At 42.0% G+C, this 26,354-nt stretch overlaps 1 protein-coding gene across 1 annotated transcript in view; it reads left to right on the top strand.

The window, feature by feature from the left end:
- Nucleotides 1–26,354, top strand: part of cwc22 (CWC22 spliceosome associated protein homolog) — a 43,957-nt gene that overhangs the window by 6,352 nt on the left and 11,251 nt on the right. Inside the window, exons 3-18 of the mRNA XM_053626268.1 lie at nucleotides 940–1,124; nucleotides 1,233–1,288; nucleotides 1,366–1,443; nucleotides 2,123–2,374; nucleotides 3,648–3,776; nucleotides 4,456–4,624; nucleotides 5,003–5,056; nucleotides 6,107–6,242; nucleotides 6,935–7,141; nucleotides 10,805–10,867; nucleotides 11,595–11,693; nucleotides 12,537–12,621; nucleotides 17,092–17,152; nucleotides 23,852–23,929; nucleotides 25,786–25,938; nucleotides 26,219–26,346. Coding sequence (XP_053482243.1) covers nucleotides 940–1,124; nucleotides 1,233–1,288; nucleotides 1,366–1,443; nucleotides 2,123–2,374; nucleotides 3,648–3,776; nucleotides 4,456–4,624; nucleotides 5,003–5,056; nucleotides 6,107–6,242; nucleotides 6,935–7,141; nucleotides 10,805–10,867; nucleotides 11,595–11,693; nucleotides 12,537–12,621; nucleotides 17,092–17,152; nucleotides 23,852–23,929; nucleotides 25,786–25,938; nucleotides 26,219–26,346 — 1,933 coding nt within the window. The remainder of the gene's footprint in view (nucleotides 1–939; nucleotides 1,125–1,232; nucleotides 1,289–1,365; nucleotides 1,444–2,122; nucleotides 2,375–3,647; nucleotides 3,777–4,455; nucleotides 4,625–5,002; nucleotides 5,057–6,106; nucleotides 6,243–6,934; nucleotides 7,142–10,804; nucleotides 10,868–11,594; nucleotides 11,694–12,536; nucleotides 12,622–17,091; nucleotides 17,153–23,851; nucleotides 23,930–25,785; nucleotides 25,939–26,218; nucleotides 26,347–26,354) is intronic.

The following is a 26,354-nucleotide window of genomic DNA, read 5'->3' as shown; positions in this document are numbered from 1 at the left end:
TTACGGAGCCGTTTGCGCTCCTCGATAAAGATCCCGAGTTTTCCGAGAATCTGACCAAAAGTTTCTGGACACCTGACCAGCACTTCCGTATGTACTTGTTGAACATCCTTAACATAACTTCCACTCATCTGGGAAGGCTTTACAGTAGATTTTGGAGCGTGGCTGTGGGGATTTGTGTTCATTCATGTACAAGAGCGTTCGTGAGGTCAGACACTGATGTTTTGTGAGGAGATCTGGGGTGCAGTCGGTGTTCAGTGGGGTAGAGGTCAGGGCTCTGTGCAGGACACTCGAGATCTTCCACTCCGACCTTCTCAAACCATGTCTTCAAGGAGCTCGATTTGTGCACAGGGGCGTCGTCATGCTGGAACAGGTTCAGACCCGTTGATTCCAGTGAAGGGAAATTGTGTGCTTCCAACTTTGTGGCAAGACCCTTCTATGTTTGTAATGGTCAGGTGTCCGCAAACATTTGGCTATATAGCGGATAAAGCCAGACTTTAATAGGACGACAACAACAACAAAAAAAAAAATCACTCATGCCACCCCATATGGCTAAAAATCTTATACGAAATTGGAATCATATGACATTTAGCAGAGATGTTTCTTCTATGTGGAAGCAAACCTGCGATTATAAGCCCCGCCCCCCAGAACGAGCCCAGAAACGGTTGAGGGCAAACTCAAGTATTCGTACCAAGTGTGAAAACTCCGGGTTAAGCGAAGACAAACCCCTTCCTCATCGCCGGTTACACCAATCTTTATTTCATTTGAGTCACTGATAATAATAATAATAATAATAATAATAATAATGTTATCTAGATTGCATGCTAGGCAAGTTAGTTACCTGATATTAGTTAGGAACGGTAAGTGTTCTTTAATCACTAGACATTTTGAAGATCTACCCCTGTAAGGTAGTGTCTCACTCGGACTGTTTTTGTTTTGTAGACGGAGAACGGCGTAGTCCTTCTCCAGAGAGAAGAAGAGACGGCGCAGATGAACAAGCGGATCAAGACGCATCACCGAGACGGTCGTCCAGGTCCAGCGGCTCAGACGGTGGCAGCAGCAGCAGTGAGGAGGACAGCGACGATGGTGTGATGCACAAACTGAAGAGCAGCGTGGCACACATCAGGGTCAGCGTAGCTTTTCAGTGTCCATGGCTTTTACATACACACTGCACACCTACTTGCTGTTCCACTGTGTCTCGCGGTCCTCTCTGATGTGTGTTCTTCCTGTTGCAGCGTGATGCTCAGGACGAGAGCAGCAGAGCCAGACGCAGGAGTTCCTCTACGGACAGGTAGACATGGAGCAAGTGTGAACACGCAAACATTATTGAATTGCACAAAAGTTATTCTGTCCTTTCTGCTTTCTCAGGAAAGGCAGTGGAAGGTCGTATTCCCGCTCTTGCTCCAGATCTCCGTCTCCACAGAGACGCACAGACCGAGCCCGCAGGTGAGGGCGAATGAGGAGTTTGACGCACAGCTCCATTCTCCATTCTCTGTTCTGCTCTAGTTCCTGTTCGTTTGTATGGGTATTTCGGGGAATGGGATATGTGGATGAGGGCATGCCTGTATTTGCAGACAGGGCGTCTGGATGAGACCAGGATTGGGGAGAATGGGGTGTGTCTGGATGAGGCCATGATTTGGGAGCTGGGGAATGGGGTGTGTCTAGATGAGGCCATGTTTTGGGGGGGTGGGCAATGGGGTGTGTCTGGATGAGGCCATGTTTTGGGGGTGGGCAATGGGGTATGTCTGGATGAGGCCATGTTTTTTTGGGTGTGGGGGAGATTTGGGGTGTGTCTGGATGAGGCCATATTTTGGGGGTGGGGAATGGGGTGTGTCTGGATGAGGCCATGTTTTTTTGGGTGTGGGGGAGATTTGGGGTGTGTCTGGATGAGGCCATATTTTGGGGGTGGGGAATGGGGTGTGTCTGGATGAGGTCATGTTTTTTTGGGGGGGGGTCTGATTGAGGACATGTTTTGGTGGGGGTGGGGGGAAATGGGGTGTGTCCAGGTGGACAGAGGTGGGAAGTTAGAAAGAGAGAGACTTCCTGACACACTAACTGTTTATACAGAAAACGTTTTAAACCAGATACAAAATCAATGACCCCTCTCCCCACTCGTTCTCGCCAGGTCTCGAGATCGTGATGGAGACCGGCGTTCCGATCGGCGCTCCAGCCGTGAGCGAGATGGAGCTCGAGAGAGGTTCAGGTCCAGAAGGGAAAGATCTGCGTCTCCATCACAGAGAGAGAAACCCCCTGCTGATGAGCCTCCAGTTAAGAAGAGGAAGGAGGAGCTGGACCCCATCCTGACCCGCACCGGAGGAGCGTACATCCCCCCGGCCAAGCTGCGCATGATGCAGGCCCAAATCACCGACAAGAGCAGGTCAGGAATTAGACAGTTTTGAGGGTAAATCTGAATCAGACACATTTAAGGGGAGTTGTTGATGTGTTATTGGTCACCAAACTGATTTTTTTTTTTTAGAATATATTTATTTATTTTGTCCAGCCCAGTTGACATGGGCCTAAGTGTAATGTGTCTTGAAGACTAAAATGATTTTCTCGCCCTACGGCTAAAATGTTTTTGGCTAATACATTTCCATCTTGAATTTTCCGACACATAGCTTCAAACTTTCATCTCACTCGTTTTGTTTCCTCCAGGGCAAGAACATGTATTAAAATTAGAAGCGATAGTCGAGTCTGTCCTTGTGTAAATCATTTAATCAACGTGGTAAAAAGTGTGTGTGTGTGTGTGGGAGGGGGGGGGGGGGGGGGGAGGGGGGACGACGACATTTACACAGGACTATCCAGAGGCGTTTTGAAGGCTGTGGAAATGAAGTGTGATGTCTGCAGCGAAGGTGTTATTAGGAGTTCATTGAAGGGGTAGATTGGAATTGGGGCACGAGGAGGTTCTCCCGGGGACTGGGTGGGTTTTTATAGCTGCAGCGGAGTCCTCGTGTTCCAGCCTGAGCTTCTTGTTGAGACAGTTAGCTACAGATGGTTTTAACCCCACCTGCAGTGAAGGACAACATCAACATGGAAGGTGCTAGTGCCTCGTTTCTCACTGTAGTGCACGTCTGACAGTTTGAGGTTCGGGAAATTGACTTCCTGTCACGTGACACAAGGTTTTACAGTAATTATTGGGAAAAACTGTTTTTTTTTTTTGGAGTTGTCAGTATTAACGTGAGCAGTGGGCCTCGGTTATCAATTTCAGACACTCAGAGACATCAAGTTTGTGTGTAAATGTTCGCGTAAGCCAGACCAAACTAAAATGTTCCACCGGATTTGAAGTGTAGTTACTATAGTAACTGGACCGGGGGAAATTACCACTCAGCTCCACGTTGTCCAATGAAATTTGAGCTTGTTGTCCCACATCGCGATTGGTTTGTGTCTACATGACAAACGGGCGTCGAGAATGAATTGCGTAATATATTTTTAAATATCTAGAGTTTTAATTGATTTGATGAACTAGCTTTTGTGATTTTAAATTTTTTCTTCTTCCTGCCGTTGAGCCATAAGCGATCACTGAAACAGCCACACTGACTTCTTAACCAAAACATTAATAAAGGTTGTTCAAAATTCAGATTCTCAGCGTCAGGCGTGCTATTTTTTCCCTCCGGCTTATTATTCTCCTCCCCACCCCCCCCACCCCCCTGTAGTCTGGCGTACCAGAGGATGAGCTGGGAAGCGCTGAAGAAGTCCATCAACGGTCTCATCAACAAAGTAAACGTGTCCAACATCGGCAACATCATCCAGGAGCTGCTGCAGGAGAACATCGTCCGCGGCAGGTAACCAAACCACACCAGACTCTACTGGCTTGCTGGAGTTCTCATCTCGCTCATAAGTTAGAGGCGTTAGCTGAGCGTTTCGTCAACAGTTTCATAATGTATCAAGTCCGTATTAAAGAAATGAAATCTAATTCAAGGTGTTAATCTCGCAGCTCCAGTGCAAAAGAAAAACAAACTTCAGACACCAAACATGCCTGATTTTACTACATTTGGGGTACTTTAGTGACTTGTATACAGAGGTCTGCATTTCTTTATTGTTAAAATACGTAACAATTTTACAGTAGATTTTTTACTGTTATCTGATAAACCCCTCCACCCCCCCCCCCCCCCCCCCAGTTCTATGGCTGGACTAGCACTAGTTCTCGCTACAACTAGGAAAATAATGAATATTTACTTATTATTTAACTAATACAGTTTGCTTGTATTAAAATAGGCTCAAAGGCGTATGCATGTAGACTTAAAGCTAAAAATGTTTATAGTCTGTGCTCTGTAGTTTTAATGCTAGTGGCTTTTATTCTTATTTTTCTTCTTTTAATGCATCTTTCGTAAACTTGTATCTGATTTCTCATACAGGTTGCTTTTGGGTTTTTTTTTTGCTATACAAAAAATGTTTTTTTTATTTTAGAACAACAACTTTTAGTGCCAGGAAAAAACACGCGTGTGTTTGTGTGTTTTTCAGAGGTCTGCTGGCGAGGTCCGTGCTTCAGGCTCAGGGCGCCTCTCCTATCTTTACCCACGTCTATGCCGCCGTGGTGGCCATCATCAACTCCAAATTCCCGCAGATCGGAGAGCTCATCCTCAAGAGGCTCATCCTCAACTTCCGCAAAGGCTACAGACGAAACGACAAAGTAAACGTCTCTCATCATCATGATGCACACGTAGCTTGTGTTTCGTGTTTTTTTTTTTCTCCCACACGGTTAACACGACCTGAACACTAGTCCTGTACTGATAGACGGTACTTTGCTGCAGATTTTGAAGTGTCTCTTCGAAGCTTTTAGTGACCTTTATCTTGACGAAGACCCCATATAACCACAACAGTATCGTTATAGTCCAGTATATGGTCTACATATAGTATGTTTTTTTGAGAATCCATGCACCAGCTGTGAATAATGTGTGAATAAATTTCTGCATTAAAAGTTTCAGCGTCTAAGAGAAAGTGTTTTATTATACAAAACAAAAAATTAATATATAAAGCCATATATATTTTTTTCTTTTTCTTCCCACAGCAACAATGTCTCACAGCCTCTAAGTTTGTGGCTCACCTCATCAATCAGAACGTGGTGCGTACCTTCAGCTTCGACATTCCACACCCATGTGATTTATTGGAGACAGAGATTGACATGGACAGATGCAGACAGACAGACAGACATGGACAGATGCATGCATACATACAGACAGACAGACATGGACAGATGCAGACAGACATGGACAGATGCAGACAGACATGGACAGATGCATGCATACATACAGACAGACAGACATGGACAGATGCAGACAGACATGGACAGATGCAGACAGACATGGACAGATGCATGCATACATACAGACAGACATGGACAGATGCATGCATACAGACAGACATGGACAGATGCAGAGAGACAGAGAGACACGGACAGATGCATGCATACATACAGACAGCCATGGACAGATTCAGACAGACAGACATGGACAGATGCATGCATACATACAGACAGACAGACATGGACAGATGCAGACAGAAAGAAACGGACAGATGCAGACAGACAGACAGACATGGACAGATGCAGAGAGACAGAGAGACATGGACAGACATGGACGGATGCATGCATACATACAGACAGCCATGGACAGATTCAGACAGACAGACATGGACAGATGCATGCATACAGACAGACATGGACAGATGCAGAGAGACAGATAGACATGGACAGATGCAGAGAGACAGAGAGACATGGACAGATGCAGAGAGACAGAGAGACATGGACAGATGCAGAGAGACAGAGAGACATGGACAGATGCAGAGAGACATGGACAGACATGGACAGATGCATGCATACATACAGACAGACAGACATGGACAGATGCAGAGAGACAGACAGACATGGACAGATGCAGAGAGACAGACAGACATGGACAGATGCAGAGAGACAGACAGACATGGACAGATGCAGACACAGACAGACAGATATGGACAGATGCAGACACAGACAGACAGATATGAACAGATGCAGACACAGACAGATGATTAGACACAGCTACACAGACGGATACATAGTCAAAGGTGGACGTAAGGCAACAGATAGCTAGACAGATCTTTTGATTTTGTGATTGTGTGTGTGTGTGTGGAAAAGGCTCATGAAGTGCTGTGTTTGGAGATGCTGACTCTGCTCTTGGAGCGTCCCACTGATGACAGCGTGGAGGTGTCCATCAGCTTCCTGAAGGAGTGCGGCCTGAAACTCTCAGAGGTTTCCCCCCGTGGCATTAATGGTACATTCCCAATCCTAGAAGAGAGCTCTATTTTAAACTCGTCCCCCCTACACGTACACGTTTCCACGTACCTTGTATAGAGCACTCATACATATACCGTCTTTAGCTTCACTGGGGGCAGTTACCCTCATACTGAAAACCTTTGCGTTGACTTGGTTCTGAAATCCTCCGAGGGAGGGGGTGGCGGGGTGTATGATATGATATATTCTATAAGTATAATACATGCATACATTATAGTAAACTCTAATTGGGACCACTTATATTAAAAAAAAAAAAAAAAAAGTCGTGCTATAAGTTTGAAAAGTAGGACAATTATGTGTTTGACCTTCATCTTAGGCACTGATTACGGTGACAGAACTAACGTGAATAATTTATTGCATCATTTGCAGCTCTGCTGTGAAGCCTCATTAATCTCTCTGATGTAAGAGCTTTCAGACGTGTTGATTGTGAACTTAATGAGATGTAACTCTGCTACTTAGGCTTTCATTTTAAAAAATCTGCTAGCTTGTTGTATGTGTTGCCTGTAATGTAACATTACACACTTAAAAAAAAAAAAAAGTAACTCAAACGGATTTCGTTACGATTAGCATAGCGGTGCATTTTTAGAGAAGGGTCATGTGTTGGACGCGTTTGGAATTTCTGTAATTAGACCTGCTTCTAATGTGGTTTTTTTTTTTCTTTTTTTTTCTTAGCCATCTTTGAGCGCTTGAGGAACATCCTGCACGAGTCAGAGGTCGATAAGCGTGTGCAGTACATGATTGAGGTGATGTTTGCTATCAGGAAGGATGGCTTTAAGGACCATCCCATAATTCCAGAAGGCCTGGACCTGGTGGAGGAAGAGGACCAGTTCACTCACATGCTTCCTCTGGAGGATGACTACAACACGGAGGACGTGCTCAGTAAGAACGCTCGCACTCAGACCAGAAAAAGGGAACAAACAATCAGGTCACACTTTACACCAAATTTCCACCCAAACTACTGTAATTTATTAGAAGCAATTTAACCATTCAGATTACAGTTTCTGACCATAAATGCCACTGTAACCAACCACACTTCATACCGCCTTAAAATACCACTGTAACTAATCTGACGTAGATTACCACCCATAAAAAACCACTGTAACTAATCTGCCGTAGATTACCACCCATAAAAAACCACTGTAAGTAATCTGACGTAGATTACCACCCATAAAAAACCACTGTAACTAATCTGCCGTAGATTACCACCCATAAAAAACCACTGTAAGTAATCTGACGTAGATTACCACCCATAAAAAACCACTGTAACTAATCTGACGTAGATTACCACCCATAAAAAACCACTGTAACTAATCTGACGTCGATTACCACCCATAAAAAACCACTGTAACTAATCTGACGTAGATTACCACCCATAAAAAACCACTGTAACTAATCTGACATAGATTACCTCCCATAAAAAACCACTGTAACTAATCTGACATAGATTACCACCCATAAAAAACCACTGTAAGTAATCTGACGTAGATTACCACCCATAAAAAACCACTGTAACTAATCTGACGTAGATTACCACCCATAAAAAATGCCACTGTATCTAATCTGACGTAGATTACCACCCATAAAAAATGCCACTGTAACTAATCTGATGTAGATTACCACCCATATAAAATGCCACTGTAACTAATCTGATGTAGATTACCACCCATAAAAAATGCCACTGTAACTAATCTGATGTAGATTACCACCCATAAAAAATGCCACTGTTACTAATCTGACGTAGATTACCACCCATAAAAAATGCCACTGTAACTAATCTGATGTAGATTACCACCCATAAAAAATGCCACTGTTACTAATCTGACGTAGATTACCACCCATAAAAAATGCCACTGTTACTAATCTGATGTAGATTACCAACCAAAATGAAACCACTGTAACTAATCAGACTTAGTTTACTAGTTAAAAATGCCACTGTAACTAATCTGACGTAGATTACCACCCATAAAAAATGCCACTGTAACTAATCTGACATAGATTACCACCCATAAAAAACCACTGTAACTAATCTGATATAGATTACCACCCATAAAAAACCACTGTAACTAATCTGACGTAGATTACCACCCATAAAAAACCACTGTAACTAATCTGGCATAGATTACCACCCATATAAAATGCCAGTGTAAGTAATCTGACGTAGATTACCAACCATAATAAAACCACTGTAACTAATCTGACCTAGATTACTACCTTCAAATGCCACTTTAACTAATCTGACGTCGATTACCACCCATAAAAAACCACTGTAACTAATCTGACGTAGATTACCACCCATAAAAAATGCCACTGTAACTAATCTGATGTAGATTACCACCCATAAAAAATGCCACTGTAACTACTCTGACATAGATTACCACCCATAAAAAATGCCACTGTAACTAATCTGACGTAGATTACCACTCATAAAAAAAACACTAACTAATCTGATGTAGATTACCAAACAAAATGAAACCACTGTAACTAATCAGACTTAGTTTACTACTTAAAAATGCCACTGTAACTAATCTGACGTAGATTACCACCCATAAAAAATGCCACTGTAACTAATCTGACATAGATTAACTCCCATAAAAAATGCCACTGTAACTAATCTGACATAGATTACCACCCATAAAAAACCACTGTAACTAATCTGGCGTCGATTACCACCCATAAAAAAACTAACCACTGTAACTAATCTGGCGTCGATTACCACCCATAAAAAAACTAACCACTGTAACTAATCTGGCGTAGATTACCTCCCATAAAAAATGCCACTGTAACTAATCTGACATAGATTACCACCCATAAAAAATGCCACTGTAACTAATCTGACATAGATTACCACCCATAAAAAATGCCACTGTAACTAATCTGACATAGATTACCACCCATAAAAAATGCCACTGTAACTAATCTGACATAGATTACCACCCATAAAAAATGCCACTGTAACTAATCTGACATAGATTACCACCCATAAAAAACTAACCACTGTAACTAATCTGACATAGATTACCACCCATAAAAAATGCCACTGTAACTAATCTGACATAGATTACCTCCCATAAAAAATGCCACTGTAACTAATCTGACATAGATTACCACCCATAAAAAATGCCACTGTAACTAATCTGACATAGATTACCACCCATAAAAAATGCCACTGTAACTAATCTGACATAGATTACCACCCATAAAAAATGCCACTGTAACTAATCTGACATAGATTACCACCCATAAAAAATGCCACTGTAACTAATCTGACATAGATTACCACCCATAAAAAACTAACCACTGTAACTAATCTGACATAGATTACCACCCATAAAAAATGCCACTGTAACTAATCTGACATAGATTACCTCCCATAAAAAATGCCACTGTAACTAATCTGACATAGATTACCACCCATAAAAAACTAACCACTGTAACTAATCTGACATAGATTACCACCCATAAAAAATGCCACTGTAACTAATCTGACATAGATTACCACCCATAAAAAATGCCACTGTAACTAATCTGACATAGATTACCACCCATAAAAAAAACCACTGTAACTAATCTGACATAGATTACCTCCCATAAAAAATGCCACTGTAACTAATCTGACATAGATTACCACCCATAAAAAACTAACCACTGTAAGTAATCTGGCGTAGATTACCAACCAAAAATGACACTGTAACCAAATCCATTTTGGATTTTACACATTACATGGAAATGCAGAGCTAGACATGGCTAAATCAGTATGTAAACTGTCATGCAATGGTATCATATTGTGTTGATTTTGGCTTATATTATTTCCTGTTTTCTTATGGCGCCTGCTTGATGAGCAGGAACAACTTAATGTAGCACTTTATTTTATTTCAAAAAGTAAATTTTTTTTTTATTCGTTCTATTGTACATATTTTAAGTCCAGGGTTTTGAAATGCCCGTTTTGTAATACAGTACTGTATGATGCTCCTGAAATAAAACTCGGAAAGATGCAATGAATGTGTTCGTCTGTATAAGTGTATGATCGAATTTTTCCTGTGGTCCATTGTTTTTTTAAAAAAAAAAAAAAATCACAATACACAATAGCGAATTCTTAAAAATCGCAATATATATTGATTCGACACACGGGTATTGTGCTCGTATCGATTCAGGAGGTAGGCGTATTGTCCCAGCCCTACTGATTTCTCATCCTGACTTGGCACTGAGTAAATTCTCTGCTCCGTATGAGGCCCTCACATTCTCACTTCTGACCTTTACACCCCTCTTGCGGCTTATTTCCGTTTGGCTCGCGTCAGTATGTTGTTTTCCTTCTGCGACAATAGAGTGTAATTGAAAAGGCGTACGGTTCGGGCCTTCAGGGTGCATAAACAGCCATTATCACATTAGGGTCTTTTTGTGAATCGTGCCACACGCACGGTCCTCTGTGGGCAATTGCCTCTGATTACATCGAGCTGGCGAGAGACTTAATCCTTTTGAAATGTTTCAGTTGCAAAAGATTTGTGTTAAAACACAACACATGGTTTGTTTTCTTTTGTTTTACAGATGTCTTCAAGATGGATCCTGACTTCGTGGAGAATGAAGAGAAGTACAAGGCGATTAAGAAGGGTAATTTGGGGATTTGTGAATCGTCAAATGCTCAGAATTGACCACGTTTATTATCATTTTCGGACTCTTTCCAGGACGGTGTTTACGTTTTAATTGGGTGATTATTATTTGTGTAGGATATTTTTGCACATTAGTAATTCAAAACTCTCCACAGAGTTGTACAAAGACGGGTAATTTAATATAAATAAAATTTAATTCATGATTTCATATAAGTGAGCCGATAATAAATAAAAAAAAATACAAAAAAATGTATTTTGAGAGAGTAGAAATGAGCATGATTGAGCTGGACGATAATCGAAATCTTCACTGATACCGATGTTTAAAATTATTTATTTTTTTTGGTCGATTTTGGGCATTATCTCATTCGTTGTAGCCGAAAGCATGTGTTTGTTTGTTTGTTTGTTTGTTTTTTTAATGATTGGTTCATTGCAGTAGCCTGTGAAAATTCCATTTTAATCCATCTAATAATTAAATGTTACTTTTTAGCCCCGCCCACTGCTATTTTGAATATTCAGTACACTTAATTTAAAACTTGTGTGATTGCATTTTTTTTTAGGACGTTAATGTTGGTGATGTGATGTGTAATATTTACATAAAGTTTGCCAATATTAAAGAGGCGGGGCAAATTTTGACGATGGTTTATAGCACCTGTAACAGGATACAGGATGTGTTGATAACAGGAACAAACCTTAATGTTTTTTTGTTGTTGTTGTTTTTAATTAAACAGAAATTCTGGACGAGGGCAGCAGCGACTCGGGCGACGATGCAGAAGGCAGCGACGAAGAGGATGCCGAGGAGGAAGACGAAGATGCAGAAGCCGGAGAAGGTATCCGAAATTTTATTAAGTGTTAGGAAATGGACTGCTACCATCATATTCTGAATTCCTTGTTTCCCTAAATGACATTAAAACACCAGCGAAACACCCCTGTATTGCGATGCTCCCACCACCATGCTTCAGTGTTCTTTCTCACAATTGGCCAAATCTAATCAGCAGCTACAGGAAACGTTTGCTGGTAGTCATTGCTGCTAAAGGAAGTTCGATCACTTATTAAATACGAGAGAATTTTATTTTTTTGTCTAAGCTGAACTGTGAATTATTCATTATTTTAATCCATTAAGTAATTGTTCACATTATTCATTTAGGTGGAGTCTAGTGTTACGACTTAGAATAAAAATCAGACATTAGTCATTCATTCTGAAATCCAGGTAACGAGGTTAAATGTGCCGTGTAAAGCGGATATTCAGGTAAAAATAGGTTTTATTAGTTAATAATGTTTCAGTTTTAAATAACGATTAACTGCGCAAAAGTGGGAAAGACGAGGTTTGGTAGCGCAACGCTGCGTTCGGGAAGAGTTCTCGGAGGCCGAGTGTCATCCCGAACGATAAACGTCTTTGTTCATACAGACGTCTACAGTATTTATATCCGCGCAGAGACCTAAAGCACAGTTCAGGCTGTGTGAGCTCGGCCTCGTTATTAGCTTCTGTGAGGAAAATCGACCTTGCTGCTGGTGCAATAAATAAATAAATAAATAAATAAATAAATAAATGATCAAGCTCCAAGATCAGCGAGTGAGTGCTGTCGACCTCTGCCGAGGAGACTGGATCTCGGCTTTGTCGTTATTGACCTCGTGTCTCTTTTCATCCTCTCTTTCTTGATTCGTGTCCTCAGATGAAGACAAAGTCACCATTTTCGACAAGACGGAGGTGAACCTGGTATCGTTTCGCCGCACCATTTATCTGGCCATTCAGTCAAGGTGAGCGCGCACACACACTATACACATTAAACACACTGCAGGGTCCAGAGGAGGAGAACAATCCCACTGCTCTGTTATGCTCCTGAAGTAGAAAATTGAGATTTATCCTACACGTTTTGGGGTTTTTTTTGGGGTTCCTTGTGTGCGTGTTTTTTGTTTTTTGTTTTTCTTTCACGCTCTCTCTCCAGCAGCAGTGGCCTGGTTTTAGCTTCCCTCTGAAGCAGAACTGCCATTTGAGTGTGTCAAACCTTTTAAATGCCCCCTGAGGTGCGACCCAGTGATCACATGATCAGCCTCAGAAAGCGCAGTCTCTCAGGGTATCTCAATAAATTCTTTACTTGACCTGGATTTCTTCGGTGCATGCTCTTTGACGGTTTCTGTTAGTACACGTGTCCAGGCTGAGTTTTACTGAACGTCTGGTACGAACTGTGAGACTGCTGGCGTCCTTAATCTGTCCAGTGGAAGGGACTTTTTCCATAAGGAATATCCTGTTATAGACTTCCACCACAGCACTGTCAAGTTCTCGATTCTGATTGGTCACTCTCAATGTGTCGATTTAATTTTCTGTAACCGTAACGCGCTGCGTGTTATTCCTTACGCGTACAGTATTGCCGCGCAGGGGTTTGATTCCAGTCTTCTAACGAATGCAACAGATGAGATGCATCTTTTTTTGCACACTTTTCTCACCACCAGCTGCAGAATCTTAAAGCTTGCAGTCTGATTGGTTCTCTGCGTTTACAGTTGTTCAGTTAATAGCAATCAAATGACGACATCTTTTTAAAAAAAAGGAAAAAAAGAAAGAAAAAGGTAGTTCTTGGCCACATTTGAGTGATGAAAAGTACTGAACTGTTTAGTGAACGCTAGAGATGTGGCCTGCGTGGCTTTTAGCATGCACTCTGTAATTACAGAATGGGTTTTAGTCAGGAAAATGTCTCCTGTGCCTGCGTTTTGTGTTTGGGAGGTGGAATTTGCCAGCTCATTGATTGCCTAGTAACTTTTACAGACCTGTGGTGACAACAGCGAGGGAGAGAGAGAGAGAGAGAGACAGAGACAGACAGGAGGGCTGTTGTGTCTTGATGTCCCTCAGCATGAAGTGGTTTCGTTGCCAAAACCAGTGAAACATCTGTTCTCTCTTCAGCAGTCTCTCACTTGTAGGTCTCATACACTCTAAGGATCTTATTTTAACCGTGTGGTGACCGAAATAAGCTAATGAATATGTATGTATGGAAATGAGGAGCATTCCAATAGCTGCAGGCTATAAAGTCGCTAAAGATAAGTATACTGTCTTATTAAAAAAAAAACACACATAAAGCAGGATGTTAGTGTGGGCGAGTGTGGCATTAAGGCATGTGCCGATTAAAGAAAAAAAAAGATAACGCAGTGCATGAGAAAATGCGGATAAGTGCATGAGATCACCGCCTAATCTGACATAGATTACCGCCTAAAAATGCCACCATAACTAATCTGACATAGATTACCGACTAAAAATGCCACCGTAACTAATCTGACATAGATTACCGACTAAAAATGCCACCGTAACTAATCTGACATAGATTACCGACTAAAAATGCCACCGTAACTAATCTGACATAGATTACCGCCTAAAAATGCCACCGTAACTAATCTGACATAGATTACCGACTAAAAATGCCACCATAACTAATCTGACATAGATTACCGACTAAAAATGCCACCATAACTAATCTGACATAGATTACCGACTAAAAATGCCACCATAACTAATCTGACATAGATTACCGACTAAAAATGCCACCATAACTAATCTGACATAGATTACCGACTAAAAATGCCACCGTAACTAATCTGACTTAGATTACCGACTAAAAATGCCACCGTAACTAATCTGACATAGATTACCGACTAAAAATGCCACCGTAACTAATGACATAGATTACCGCCTAAAAATGCCACCATAACTAATGACATAGATTACCGCCTAAAAATGCCACCGTAACTAATGACATAGATTACCGCCTAAAAATGCCACCGTAACTAATCTGACAGATCACTCCCTAATCTGACATATATTACCGCCTAAAAATTACACCGAAACTAATCTGACATAGATTACCTCCTAAAAATTACACCGAAACTAATCTGACATAGATTACCGACTAAAAATGCCACCGTAATTAATCTGACATATATTACCGCCTAAAAATTACACCGTAATTAATCTGACATAGATTACTGCCTAAAAATTAAACCGAAGCTAATCTGACATAGATTACCTCCTAAAAATTACACCGTAACTAATCTGACCGATTACCGCCTAAAAATTACACTGTAAATAATCTGACATAGATTACCTCCTAAAAATTACACCGTAACTAATCTGACATAGATTACCTCCTAAAAATTACACCGTAACTAATCTGGCATAGATTACCTCCTAAAAATTACACCGTAACTAATCTGACATAGATTACCGACTAAAAATGCCACCGTAACTAATCTGACGGATCACCCCCTAATCTGACATATATTACCGCCTAAAAATTACACCGTAACTAATCTGACATAGATTACCTCCTAAAAATTACACCATAACTAATCTGACATAGATTACCGACTAAAAATTACACCATAACTAAGATGACATAGATTACCTCCTAAAAATTACACCATAACTAATCTGACATAGATTACCGCCCAAAAATGCCACCGTAACTAATCTGACAGATCACCCCCTAATCTGACATATATTACCGCCTAAAAATTACACCGTAACTAATCTGACATAGATTACCTCCTAAAAATTACACCGTAACTAATCCTTACATAGATTACCACCTAAAAATGCCACCGTAACTAATCTGACATAGATTACCATCTAAAAATGCCACGGTAACTAATCTGACACAGATTACTGTCTAAAAATTACACTGTAACCAATCTGCCATAGATGAATGCCTGAAAATGCCATAAAAAGCTCATGAATATGTATGTATGGAAATGAGGAGCATTCGCATAGCTGCAGGCTATGAAGTCCCTAAAGCTAAAGATAGTGTCCCATTTCGTTTTTTTTTTTTTTTTTTTTAAAACTCATAAAACAGGATGTTGGAGTGGGCGAGTGTGGCATTAAAGCGTGTGCTGCTTAAAGAAAAGCAAGAATAATGCAGTGCATGAGAGTGGCTTCTCTGAGATGGAATAGAAAATAAGGACCCATAGACGACATGATGCCTTAATTCTGCCTTAATTCAGAAAACGAGCACAGATGCTGTGCGTCGCAAATATTGGCGTTCCCTCCTTCTATAGGCTGCTGCTGTTAGTTTAGCGCTTGGTCTGTAAATCCAATAAAGTTCAACTACACTTGCTTTTAACTGCACGTATCACGCGTACGCAAGATGGGTGCCGACAAACTAAAGTTGCGTCTCCGATCGTATACGTATGTACCATTCTAGAACACTTACAGGTTCTCTTGTTTTACAGTTAGTTTCAATTTGAAAAACCTCGAAACCTTCCAAAAGGTCAGTTTAGCATGCCGCTCTTCCGGATCTTCTAGATTTAGTAAATATGTTTTGGGTTTTCGGAGGTGAGTAAGGAGTCTTGACGACAGCAGGATGCGTTAAAGGGAAACGGAGCTTCAATTTAACGTCACTGTGCATGAAACCCTTAAACGTTACAGTTCGACTTGGAAGCCAGACAGTCAGGGATGTTTTGGCTCTGACGTCCATCTAGCGAATGTTTTTATTTTTACAGTCGTATATAAGATACTCTGATATACGTGTGCACAATACAGATGTTCATACATCAGTTTGTTTTCCTGAAAAATTATATATATATATATTCAAATATATATTCATATATATATATATATATATATATATATATATATATATATATATATATATATTCAAATATATATATATATATATATATATATATATATATATATATATATATATATATATATATATTTCATATATATATATATATATATATATATAATTTCAGGTGCTACTTAAAATAGGAATCACTTTTTATATGAATTGGTGCTGTTTAGTAGGGCTGGGCGATACGGCAAAACGATCGTATATCGTGATACTTGAGGACATTTCTACGATACACGATGCGTATCACGATATTTAATCTGCTTAACAATCTGTCTGCAAACCAGTAGTAAAATGAATCAAAACGTTAAACTGAGTTTGATGATGCTTTTCTTTAATGCCTACATAGACAATGATTAAGTTGTAAAAAAAAAAAAAAAAAAAAAAAGAAAATATTACGTCAAATCGATGGCATCCGTTCAGTACCAATTTATATAATTGAAAACGTTTTTAAAAATGAAAATAAATCACCCCCATACCAACGATATTTCAGAAAAGTGCATCTCGTAGAAATATCATTCATCACGATATGGATATTCTATCGATTTTATGTATATATATCGCCCAGCCCTACTGTTTAGTGCATTGTGGTGTGTTTTCCTTTCTATTCTCACAGCTTGGACTTTGAGGAATGCGCTCACAAGCTGATCAAGATGGATTTCCCGGAGAGCCAGACGGTACGTTTTCCTGATCGCCAAATCCTTTTAGTCTCCATTATCTATTTTTAAATCTCGGCAGACTCTCAGGAGTGCTTTAGTTGTCTTAATATCTGTGTTTCGCAGCCACTGATCGGGGGAGAAACCCCAAGCATTTATCCTCAGCTCTGGGTGTTTCCTCTTTTCCTGCACTATAACTGATCTCATGCTTTCCTCCAGAAGTGGCTTATAGACGATTGGTCCTGAAGCTGCTCGGGGAATTCAGACCCAGTTTAGTGTTCCATCTGGTTTCTAAAGTGCAGAGAGGACGAGCAGAGCGTGCGGTCTGCTTTACATCCACGTGCCGCTGCTTTAGATCTTCATGATTTAATACTACGGCTTACGTTTGTGCCACATGAGCTCGCTGTTTTGGAGACGACTTTCTTGAATCTGGGAATCTTGAGTTTTCCGTAAACATCGTTTAAATGGTAGTGTCAGCGTCATATATATATATATATATATATATATATTTCCAACCTGCTATGTTTAAAGTAAGTAATCACATCCCGAAGTGTTTTTTTTTTTTTCCCCTCTTCCTGTTATACAACAGTAGTTGCAATTTTTTAACTGTTCTGTTAATAACTCCGGGTGCACGGTGGCTTAGTGGTTAGCACGTTCGCCTCACACCTCCAGGGTCGGGGGTTTGATTCCCACCGTGGTCCTGTGTGTGCGGAGTTTGCATGTTCTCCCCGTGCTGCGGGGGTTTCCTCCGGATACTCCGGTTTCCTCCCCCAGTCCAAACGCATGGCTGACAGAGATTGGCGTGTCCAAAGTGTCCGTAGTGTATGAATGGGTGTGTGAGTGTGTATGTGATTGTGCCCTGTGATGGACTGGCACCCTATCCAGGGTGTACCCCGCCTTGTGCCCGATGCTCCCTGGGATAGACTCCAGGTTCCCCGTGACCCTGAAAAGGATAAGAAGCGGTATAGAAGATGGATGGATGGATGGTTAATAACACTGACACTGGAGACTCCTTTCCGTGAGCTTTGTTTTCAGGAGCAGCGGTGTTCTTTTCTTCTGCGGTAATACATGATGTCATGAATTTAATCACCAGTTTTATAGACAAACTTGAGTAGAAGTGACAAATTAATGCTAAAAGCGTTAAGAGTAAAATTAGCCTCCGTTTTGAGTACTTGACATTCACAGGAAGATAAAAAGGAGAATTCGCTATACATAGCCAAAGGGCAAAGTAAGCGGGGGATCATGTGGAAGAACGCGGCTATAAATAGATAGAACGGGTTAACAGCTTGTGAGAGAGACACACACAGTGAGAGAGAGAGAGAGTGTGTGTGTGTGTGTGTGTGTGTGTGTGAGGGTGTGCAGTATAACTCGCGGATATAATACAGCCCACTGTGTGAGAATTTCACTGTGATAAAGCGCTGGTGTCTGCTTAAATACTCGATATTCTGTAATGAATTCATGAATGTAGTGCCATTTTAAACACGCTGTTGGACACTAGGGGGCGCTAATCAATCGCTTCATTAATATTCCCGTGTTTAACGTTATAGTTCCACACAGTCACATTACGAGAATACAAACATGACGTATAGGAGAGTTTTCAAGACCAGGTTTAGCGTTAAGAAGCCTGAGCTGCTGATCAAGGACACGTCGTTTGTTTTGCGAACGTTTTGCAGATTGAATCACGAGACTGCTCGTGAACATCTCGAAGTTCGTCAGCTACTCCTCCACTAATATTGGCACCCTTGGTAAATATGAGCAAAGAAGGCTGTGAAAAATTGGCTTTATTTTTTAACTTTTTGAGCTGTGGTTAAAATGGATTTCAAACAATTGCAAACACAATACAAGTTTATTTAAAAAAATATTTCTTGAATATAGGTGTACAAAATTATTTAGCTAATACTTTGTACTACCTCCCTTTGCCAAGAGGACCGTCTTCTCCTATGATGCCTGATGAGGTTGGAGAATACATGGTGAGGGATCTGAGACCGTTCCTCCATACAGAATCTCTCCAGATCCTTCACGTTTCAAGGTCCACGCTGGTGGACTCTCCTCTTCAGTTCACCCCACAGGTTTTCTATGGGGTTCAGGTCAGGGGACTGGGATGGTCATGGCAGGACCTTGATTTTGTGGTCAGTAAACCATTTTTGTGTTGATTTTGATGATGTTTTGGATCATTGTCCTGCTGGAAGATCCAACCACGGCCCATTTGAAGCTTTCTGGCAGAGGCAGTCAGGTTTTCATTTAATATCTGTTGATATTTGATAGAGTCCATGATGCCATGTATCCTAACAAAATGTCCAGGTCCTCTGGCAGAAAAACTGCCCCGAAACATTAAAGATCCCCCTCCATATTTAACCGTGGGCATGAGGAACTTTTCCATATGGCTGCCTCTCTGTGTGCCAAAACCACCTCTAGACCATAGAACCCGATCCCATTTGAAGTTCCAGTAGTGTCTGGCAAACTGAAGACGCTCGAGTTTGTTTTTGGATGAGAGTAGAGACCTTTTTTAGTGAAACCCTTCCAAACAACTTGTGGTGATGTAGGTGACTTCAGATTGTAGTTTTGGAGACTTTCTGACCCCAATCTCCTTGGAGATTTTTTGGCCACTCGAACCGTCCTCTTCACAGTGTGTCGAGACGATATAGACACGCGTCCAATTCCAGGTCGATTCATAACATGGAACTTCTTAATTATTACCCTGATGGTGGAAATGGGCATTTTCAATTTATGTGGAAACATAAATAATGAAAAAATAATTTTACGAATAATTATTTTTTTATTATTTATGTTTCACACTTTACTGTTAAAACCTCAATAGGTATCTTTACACCCATGAATGTACACGTGTCCGTGCACACGCCTGCGCTTAAATAAACCTAACAGAGAACAAGGTGAAAATTTCGAATTGGGCTCATTTTAAAAGTCATTAATTACCAGAATTGCTTAAAAGTGGGTATTCTGCGTGTTTGAGCGAAACCCTTCATGTTCTAACACTCGTGATTCTCTTGACAGAGGTTGAGTAGGGGAACACGCTTATTTCCCAGCTGTGTCAGTTGAAGTGCGCTGTGCATTTGAACAGCATTTCCTGTCATGATGATGTGATTGATGAAGGGTTTCGTGAGGAAGTGGGTTATAAATTTCACTGGCTCATTAAGCTGTCATGTGACGCGTCAGGTCACTGTGCGATCGAGACACACGGCCTCCGCGCCGATCTCGGGCTCGGCGGTCGGAAACCTCTGCTCCGGGACACCGATCCTGACGGTGTGCGATCACGCACAGCCGGATCATATCGTGCGCGATGTGACAATCCAAAATACGCTGTTGTCTTATGCCTGAAGATGGAAATTTGGAAAAGGGAAAACCACTAACGTGGAATGTTTACCCAGCATTCATATGTCCTCACGTCCTCACTCTATAGGGGATGATTGTGAACGTTTCCTACAGGATGCTAGGAGTTATCGATGTGAGGGTTTTTCCCGGTCACTGACGGACACGATGTGGTGTAGTGCGGGTTCCTGCACCTGCTTCTTACATTAAGCGCACGCCGTGTTGGTCCTCAGGGTAAGTTCAGAGGTCAAGGCGCCTGTGCTCAAAAGATACGAGCTCCAATTTGAGCGCAGTCGAGTGTAGCAGTGACTCTCCACTGTTTTAATTGAGCGGCTTTTCAGTGTTTAGACTGAAACAAATAATGAGTCGTTTTCAGTTTTGTTTCAGGCTTATGAAGCAAACTTTCATTTCCAAATGCCGAGCCTTCATCATCTGAAGAAACCAAATGAATTGTTCATTCAATAATAATAATAATAATAATGATGATGATGATGATGATGAAAAATCTAAATTCATGTGCCCTAGGACGTTTTTATTATTCGATCATTTCTTCTTTATTCAGGTGTTTATATCACGATGAACAGATCGAGTGTGTGTGTTCGTAAGAACGAAGTACATGAAGGAAAATACAGGTTGTTTACAAATAAGTAAAAGTTCTAGATGTGAGTGCTGTGAAGAGGTTTCGTGCGAATTGAGCCCAGTTTGATGATGAAAGGTGTTTCCGTCGGAGGATTTAAGACGAGGGGCAGTCGTGGTTTCCCGAGCTCTCACCGATCCTCTCGGCGTGATGGGTCCGCTTTAGGGCTCGGTCCTCATGGGCCGTTCGTCTTGGAGTTCAGGGGAGAGAATGAAATGGGGTGTGTGTGGGGGGCGGGGGATAAAGTGACGAATGCTGCTCACTTATGAAGCTGTTAAACACACTAATGACGACAAGTGGAGCAGCTGGTGGTGTTCTGTCTGCTCGCGCACACACACTTTCTCTTCTTTTACTCTTTCTTTGATGTCTGGATCGCTCTCCTTCTGTCTTTGGTACTCTTTCTGTCTGTAGTTTGTCCTTTCTTTCATTCATTCTTTCTTCTTTTCTTACTTGCATCTTCCCTTCCTTCCTTCCTCCCTTCCTCTCATCCTTCCTTTCTTTCTTGCATCCTTCATTCCCTTCCTTCCTTTCTTGTGCCCCCTCTTACTTCCTCCAGTTGTTTGTTCCTTCCTTCCTCCCTTCCTCGCTGCCTTGCATCTTTCTGCTCATCCTTTTTCCCCTTTCTGTCCTTCCTTCCCTGCTTCTTCCTTTCCTTCCTCACTTCCTTCCTTCCTTCCTTCCTTCCTTCCTCCCTCCTTTCCTTGCTGCCTTGCTTGTCTCTACTCATCCCTTTTCGATTTCTGTCCTTCCTTCCCTGCTTCTTCATTTCCTTCCTTCCTTCTTTCCTTCCCTCCTCACTTCCTTCCGTCCTTCTTTGCTCACTTGCTTCTTCCCTTCCTTCCTTCCTATCTTCCTCTCTTTATTGCTTCCTGCCACCCTTTGTTCCTTCCTTCCTCCCTTTATTGCTTCCTTCCTTTCTCTTTTCCTTGCTGCCTGGCTACTTTCTTCTAATCTTTTTCCCCTTTCTGTCCTTCCTTCCCGCCTCACTTCCTTCCGTCCTTCCTTCCTTGTTTCCTTCTTTGCTCACTTGCTTCTACCCTTCCTTCCTTCCTGTCTTCCTCCCTTTATTGCTTCCTTCCTTTCTCTTTTCCTTGCTGCCTTTCTTCTTTCTTCTAATCCTTTTCACCTTTCTGTCCTTCCTTCCTTCCTTGCTGCCGTACTCTCTCCAGACCCCAGTGATCCCAAATGACGTCTTTTTCTGTCTTTCTGTATCAGCGGTCCTCATCATCAGATACAGTTCATATTTAAAATGTAAACTATTTCAGGCCCAGTGTGCGTCATCCTTTTGCTTTTGGCTTTTTGTCGGGGGGGGGGGGTGTATGGGGAAATAATGTTTGAGTTTTGAATATTTAAATATACTGAATTTCATTTCACAACAGAAGAAAAAAAAACCAATCATTTGGAGATTAGTATTATATGCATTAAGGGTACCACGTTTTAGACGTTAAATCCGAGCTCTGTTCTGTCATCTTGGAGATTCCCCCCCGCCCCCCCTTCTCCTCCCTGAGGCAGATATCCTCTTTTTTTACGTCCACATGCCTGCAGTTCGTAGAGCCGGATGGAGCATTAGGGCGGTTAATGAGGGAATCAGTGACCTGAGGTAAAACCCAGCCATTTAATCTCTCACACCAGCTTCAGTGTGTTCAGGGATGATTTAATTAACCGGGCTCTCCGAGTGGGCCAGAGAAACGGGTAAAATAACGTAAGCCGTGATGCTTTTATTAATTACCGTGTCCTCTTTTAGACGTCGGAAGTGTTTCTACTTAGAAGTCACGTAAAAAAAAATTAGGCAAATAAGAGAAAGACATATGTATACAGATGTAATATATGTACGTTGGATTGTTGTGTAGGTTAAAAGCAGATGGCAGTGAGGATAAAATCAAAAAATCTTCTAAACCTGAAAGAACTTCCTTCAGATATGATCGACTTCTGCAGGAGGTTAAAACTGAGTGTGTATTATTACATTTTAATATTGACTCGTGTTTGTGTGTCGCTGTGTGGGATTGGAAATGTATAATAGTCAAACAACACAATGATTCACGATCAGCACGATTCCAACCCCCCCAGAACGATGACACAACCTCTACAAGAGCAGAAAGCAGGTCCGGTCTCATTGACTCGGTGCCGTTACGCAGTCGGGTTTGTGTCTGTGGTCTTTATAAGCCGTCACGTTGATCCTCATCTACATCCGTCTTCAGGACGTGCGTCCTCGGCGTCTGAATGTTTCATCGACTCACTCGTCCAGCGCTGGAGTGAATTCCTCGGCATCTGATGTGGTGACGGATGGCGTGATGTAGATTCCCACTGCTGTGCGGTGTTGAGGAATCGATTAGCCGACGGCGTTGTCGTGGCGACGAGCGAGCGGACGTGTCGTGGGAGCAGGAGACGTCTGCCAAGCTTACCACCTCCGCAACCCCGAGTTTTGAATTTGCGTCTAAAATAAATCGAGCGGTGATGTGATCATTAAACGATGGAAGGTGGGAGAAAAAAACAGTGCTTTTACCAGAGTGGTATCCGTAAAGCTCGGTTGATCCCGCACCGAGTATGTTCCATAAGGCTGGATACAGTTTTATTATATTTTATTGATTTTTCTGACATCTGGATATGAACGGAACAGAGATCCCGCACTGTCATAACATCTGTGTCCCGTTGTTCGGTGTCAGGTTGGTGTTGATCTCTGAGGGATTTGGGTGGTGTGTGTGTGTGTGTGTGTGTATGTAATAACGGTTCTCATCAGTGTTTCCTTGTCTCTGCAGAAGGAGCTGTGTAACATGATCCTGGACTGCTGCGCCCAGCAGAGAACCTACGAGAAGTTCTTTGGTCTTCTGGCTGGGGTGAGGCTCATATCTTCATCCCATGTTTGTTTGTTGGTTTACCTACCTGCCATTTTTAGATCGAGATGGAGAGTACTTTTATTGATCCCCAATGGGAAACTTGGTGTCACAAAAGCTAAGTCTTAACTGTTCGCGAGAGTTTAATTGGTGGCGTCCAAACTCTTGAGAGATGGTTTTGTAGCCTTTTCCAGCCTGATGAGCATCAACAGCCCTGTTAACGAGGTCCTCAGAAATCTGCTTTATTCGTACCGTGATACACTTCCAACAGACGCGTGTTGTGAAGCTCGGACTCTTTAAATAAAACGGGGCGCTCACTCACTCGCACCTGATTCTCATCCCATTGATTGAATTCACATGGCTCTAATTTCGCCTTCAATTGAAACTGCCAATCCTAGAGGTTCACATACTTTTGCCACTCGCGTATATGTAATATCGGATCGTTTTCCTCAATAAATAAACGACCCAATATAATATTTTCGTCTCATTTGTTTAATTGGGTTCTCTTCGTCTACTTTTAGGGCTTGTGTGGAAAATCTGATAATGGTTTAGGTCATATTTAAGGGTTCGCAAACTTTCAAGCACCACCGTATCTGTCTGTTTCCCTCCCATCTATATTTTGTCCTTCTTGCTGTATGTCTTTTCATCTTTCTGTCCGTCGGTGTATGTCCATATACAACTCCTAGAAAGCCGAATCTAGAACCCACTGTGTTCTTTCTTTCTGGGTGAACCCGTAAGCCTAGTTCTCACTGCACCGACAGACGCAGTTAACCCTGTCGGCGTCTGTTGGCGTCGGCATGACGACGAGGCAAGCGTCCCTGAAAACTCCATAGAAGCGAAAGCCGGTTGTTCTCGTTAAAACGGCAGATTTCTGGACCGATCGCGAAGAAGAGGAAAAATTACGCGTCGGCGTTGTTTATTTAAATAAAATGGTTAATTTTGACCCCAGGTGAGGATCATCTACTCTTGTGTTTTGGTTGTAATCGGCAAAATGTTTCCCCGCTTAGATTCGCGTAAAAGTAGACTTCGCTTAGCTCAGCTTAAGCCTACCTTAAGATGTCGTCGGAAGTGCCTGGGGGCAAAGCGAGCCGAATTCTGAAAGCTCCACGCGTCCTCTGTGTGCAGATCCCTGCATGAATTTAAGCGAGTGCCCCGTCTCTCACGTCGCGCCAACCAAGGCTTCACCCACGCCCTCTTCTGTCTTTCAGGCGGAGAACGACGTGTAAAGAAACGACTAGTTGCGGTAAAATTTGGACCGTGGTGTAAAAGGACCATCCGTTTTTAAACCAGTCTGACTGTCCGTAAAACAGTTCGTTGGTGTCTGACGGTTGTGTTTCCCAGCGTTCTGAACCTGTCTGTCTGTGTGTGTGTGTGTGTGTGTGTGTGTCTGTGCAGTGTGAACTAAGCTTTAAAGGTTCTGCACAGACCCCCTACAGCAAAACGATTTCCATTTCCGGAAAGATTAAAAGTACACTCTCTTTAAAAAAGCCAGAATCTTGAATCATTCTGTTGGGGGGGGGGAATAAATAAACAACACCCCCCCTTTTCTTCCATCAGAATTTATTTATGCCTTCCAGTTGCTACTTGGTGAGTTTATTTCTCCGCTGCATCCAGGGGATTTAAACCGCTTTTGAAAACAAAGCTGTTAGAAAGTCATTGCCTGGGGGCGAGTGTTTTATCACGTACGAGACGTGCAGATTGTTTATTACGCACACCGCCCTGGTTCGTGTTTCACTTCTTTGTCCGCGTCTTGCCGTCCGTCCGCCTGTTCTTTCCTCCAACCTGCGATGATTCCTCTCGTTGTCGGTTTTTGTTGCCTGCTCTCAGTCTCTCCATGTCTGTGTTGTTGATCTCTGCAGAGGTTCTGCTTGTTGAAGAAGGACTACATGGAGAGCTTCGAGGCCATCTTCCAGGAGCAGTACGACACCATTCACAGGCTGGAGACCAACAAGCTGCGCAACGTGGCTAGAATGTTCGCGCACCTCCTCTATACAGACTCCGTCCCGTGGAGCGTGAGTGGAGCGGCGATCGTTTTTTCCTGCCTGATAATCAATCGAATCCCTTCGAGATGACTAAACGACTCGGCGCTTAGTCACAAAGACGCTATTGTGCTCAGTATAGAAGCCTTTAACAGGGTTTTTTTTTTTTTTTTAAATCGTAATTAATTGCCTTGGAGAAAGAAAGCAATTTTTCGGTTGCTATACCGAGGCGAATACTAATTTATATATTTATTTATTTTAAATGTATTTATTTTTAATGCTTTGCTTTGGACTGGTCTGTAATTCCCCTCAGGTTCTAGAGTGCATGCGAATGAGCGAGGAGACGACGACGTCCTCCAGTCGTATTTTCGTCAAGATCCTCTTCCAGGAGCTGTGCGCTTACATGGGGCTTCCGAAGCTCAACGAGAGACTCAAGGACACGTGAGTTG

The sequence above is a fragment of the Ictalurus furcatus genome, chromosome 6 (assembly GCF_023375685.1).
Source record: "Ictalurus furcatus strain D&B chromosome 6, Billie_1.0, whole genome shotgun sequence".
Classification (NCBI taxonomy): domain Eukaryota; kingdom Metazoa; phylum Chordata; class Actinopteri; order Siluriformes; family Ictaluridae; genus Ictalurus; species Ictalurus furcatus.
This window is presented reverse-complemented; position numbering and strand designations above follow the sequence as displayed.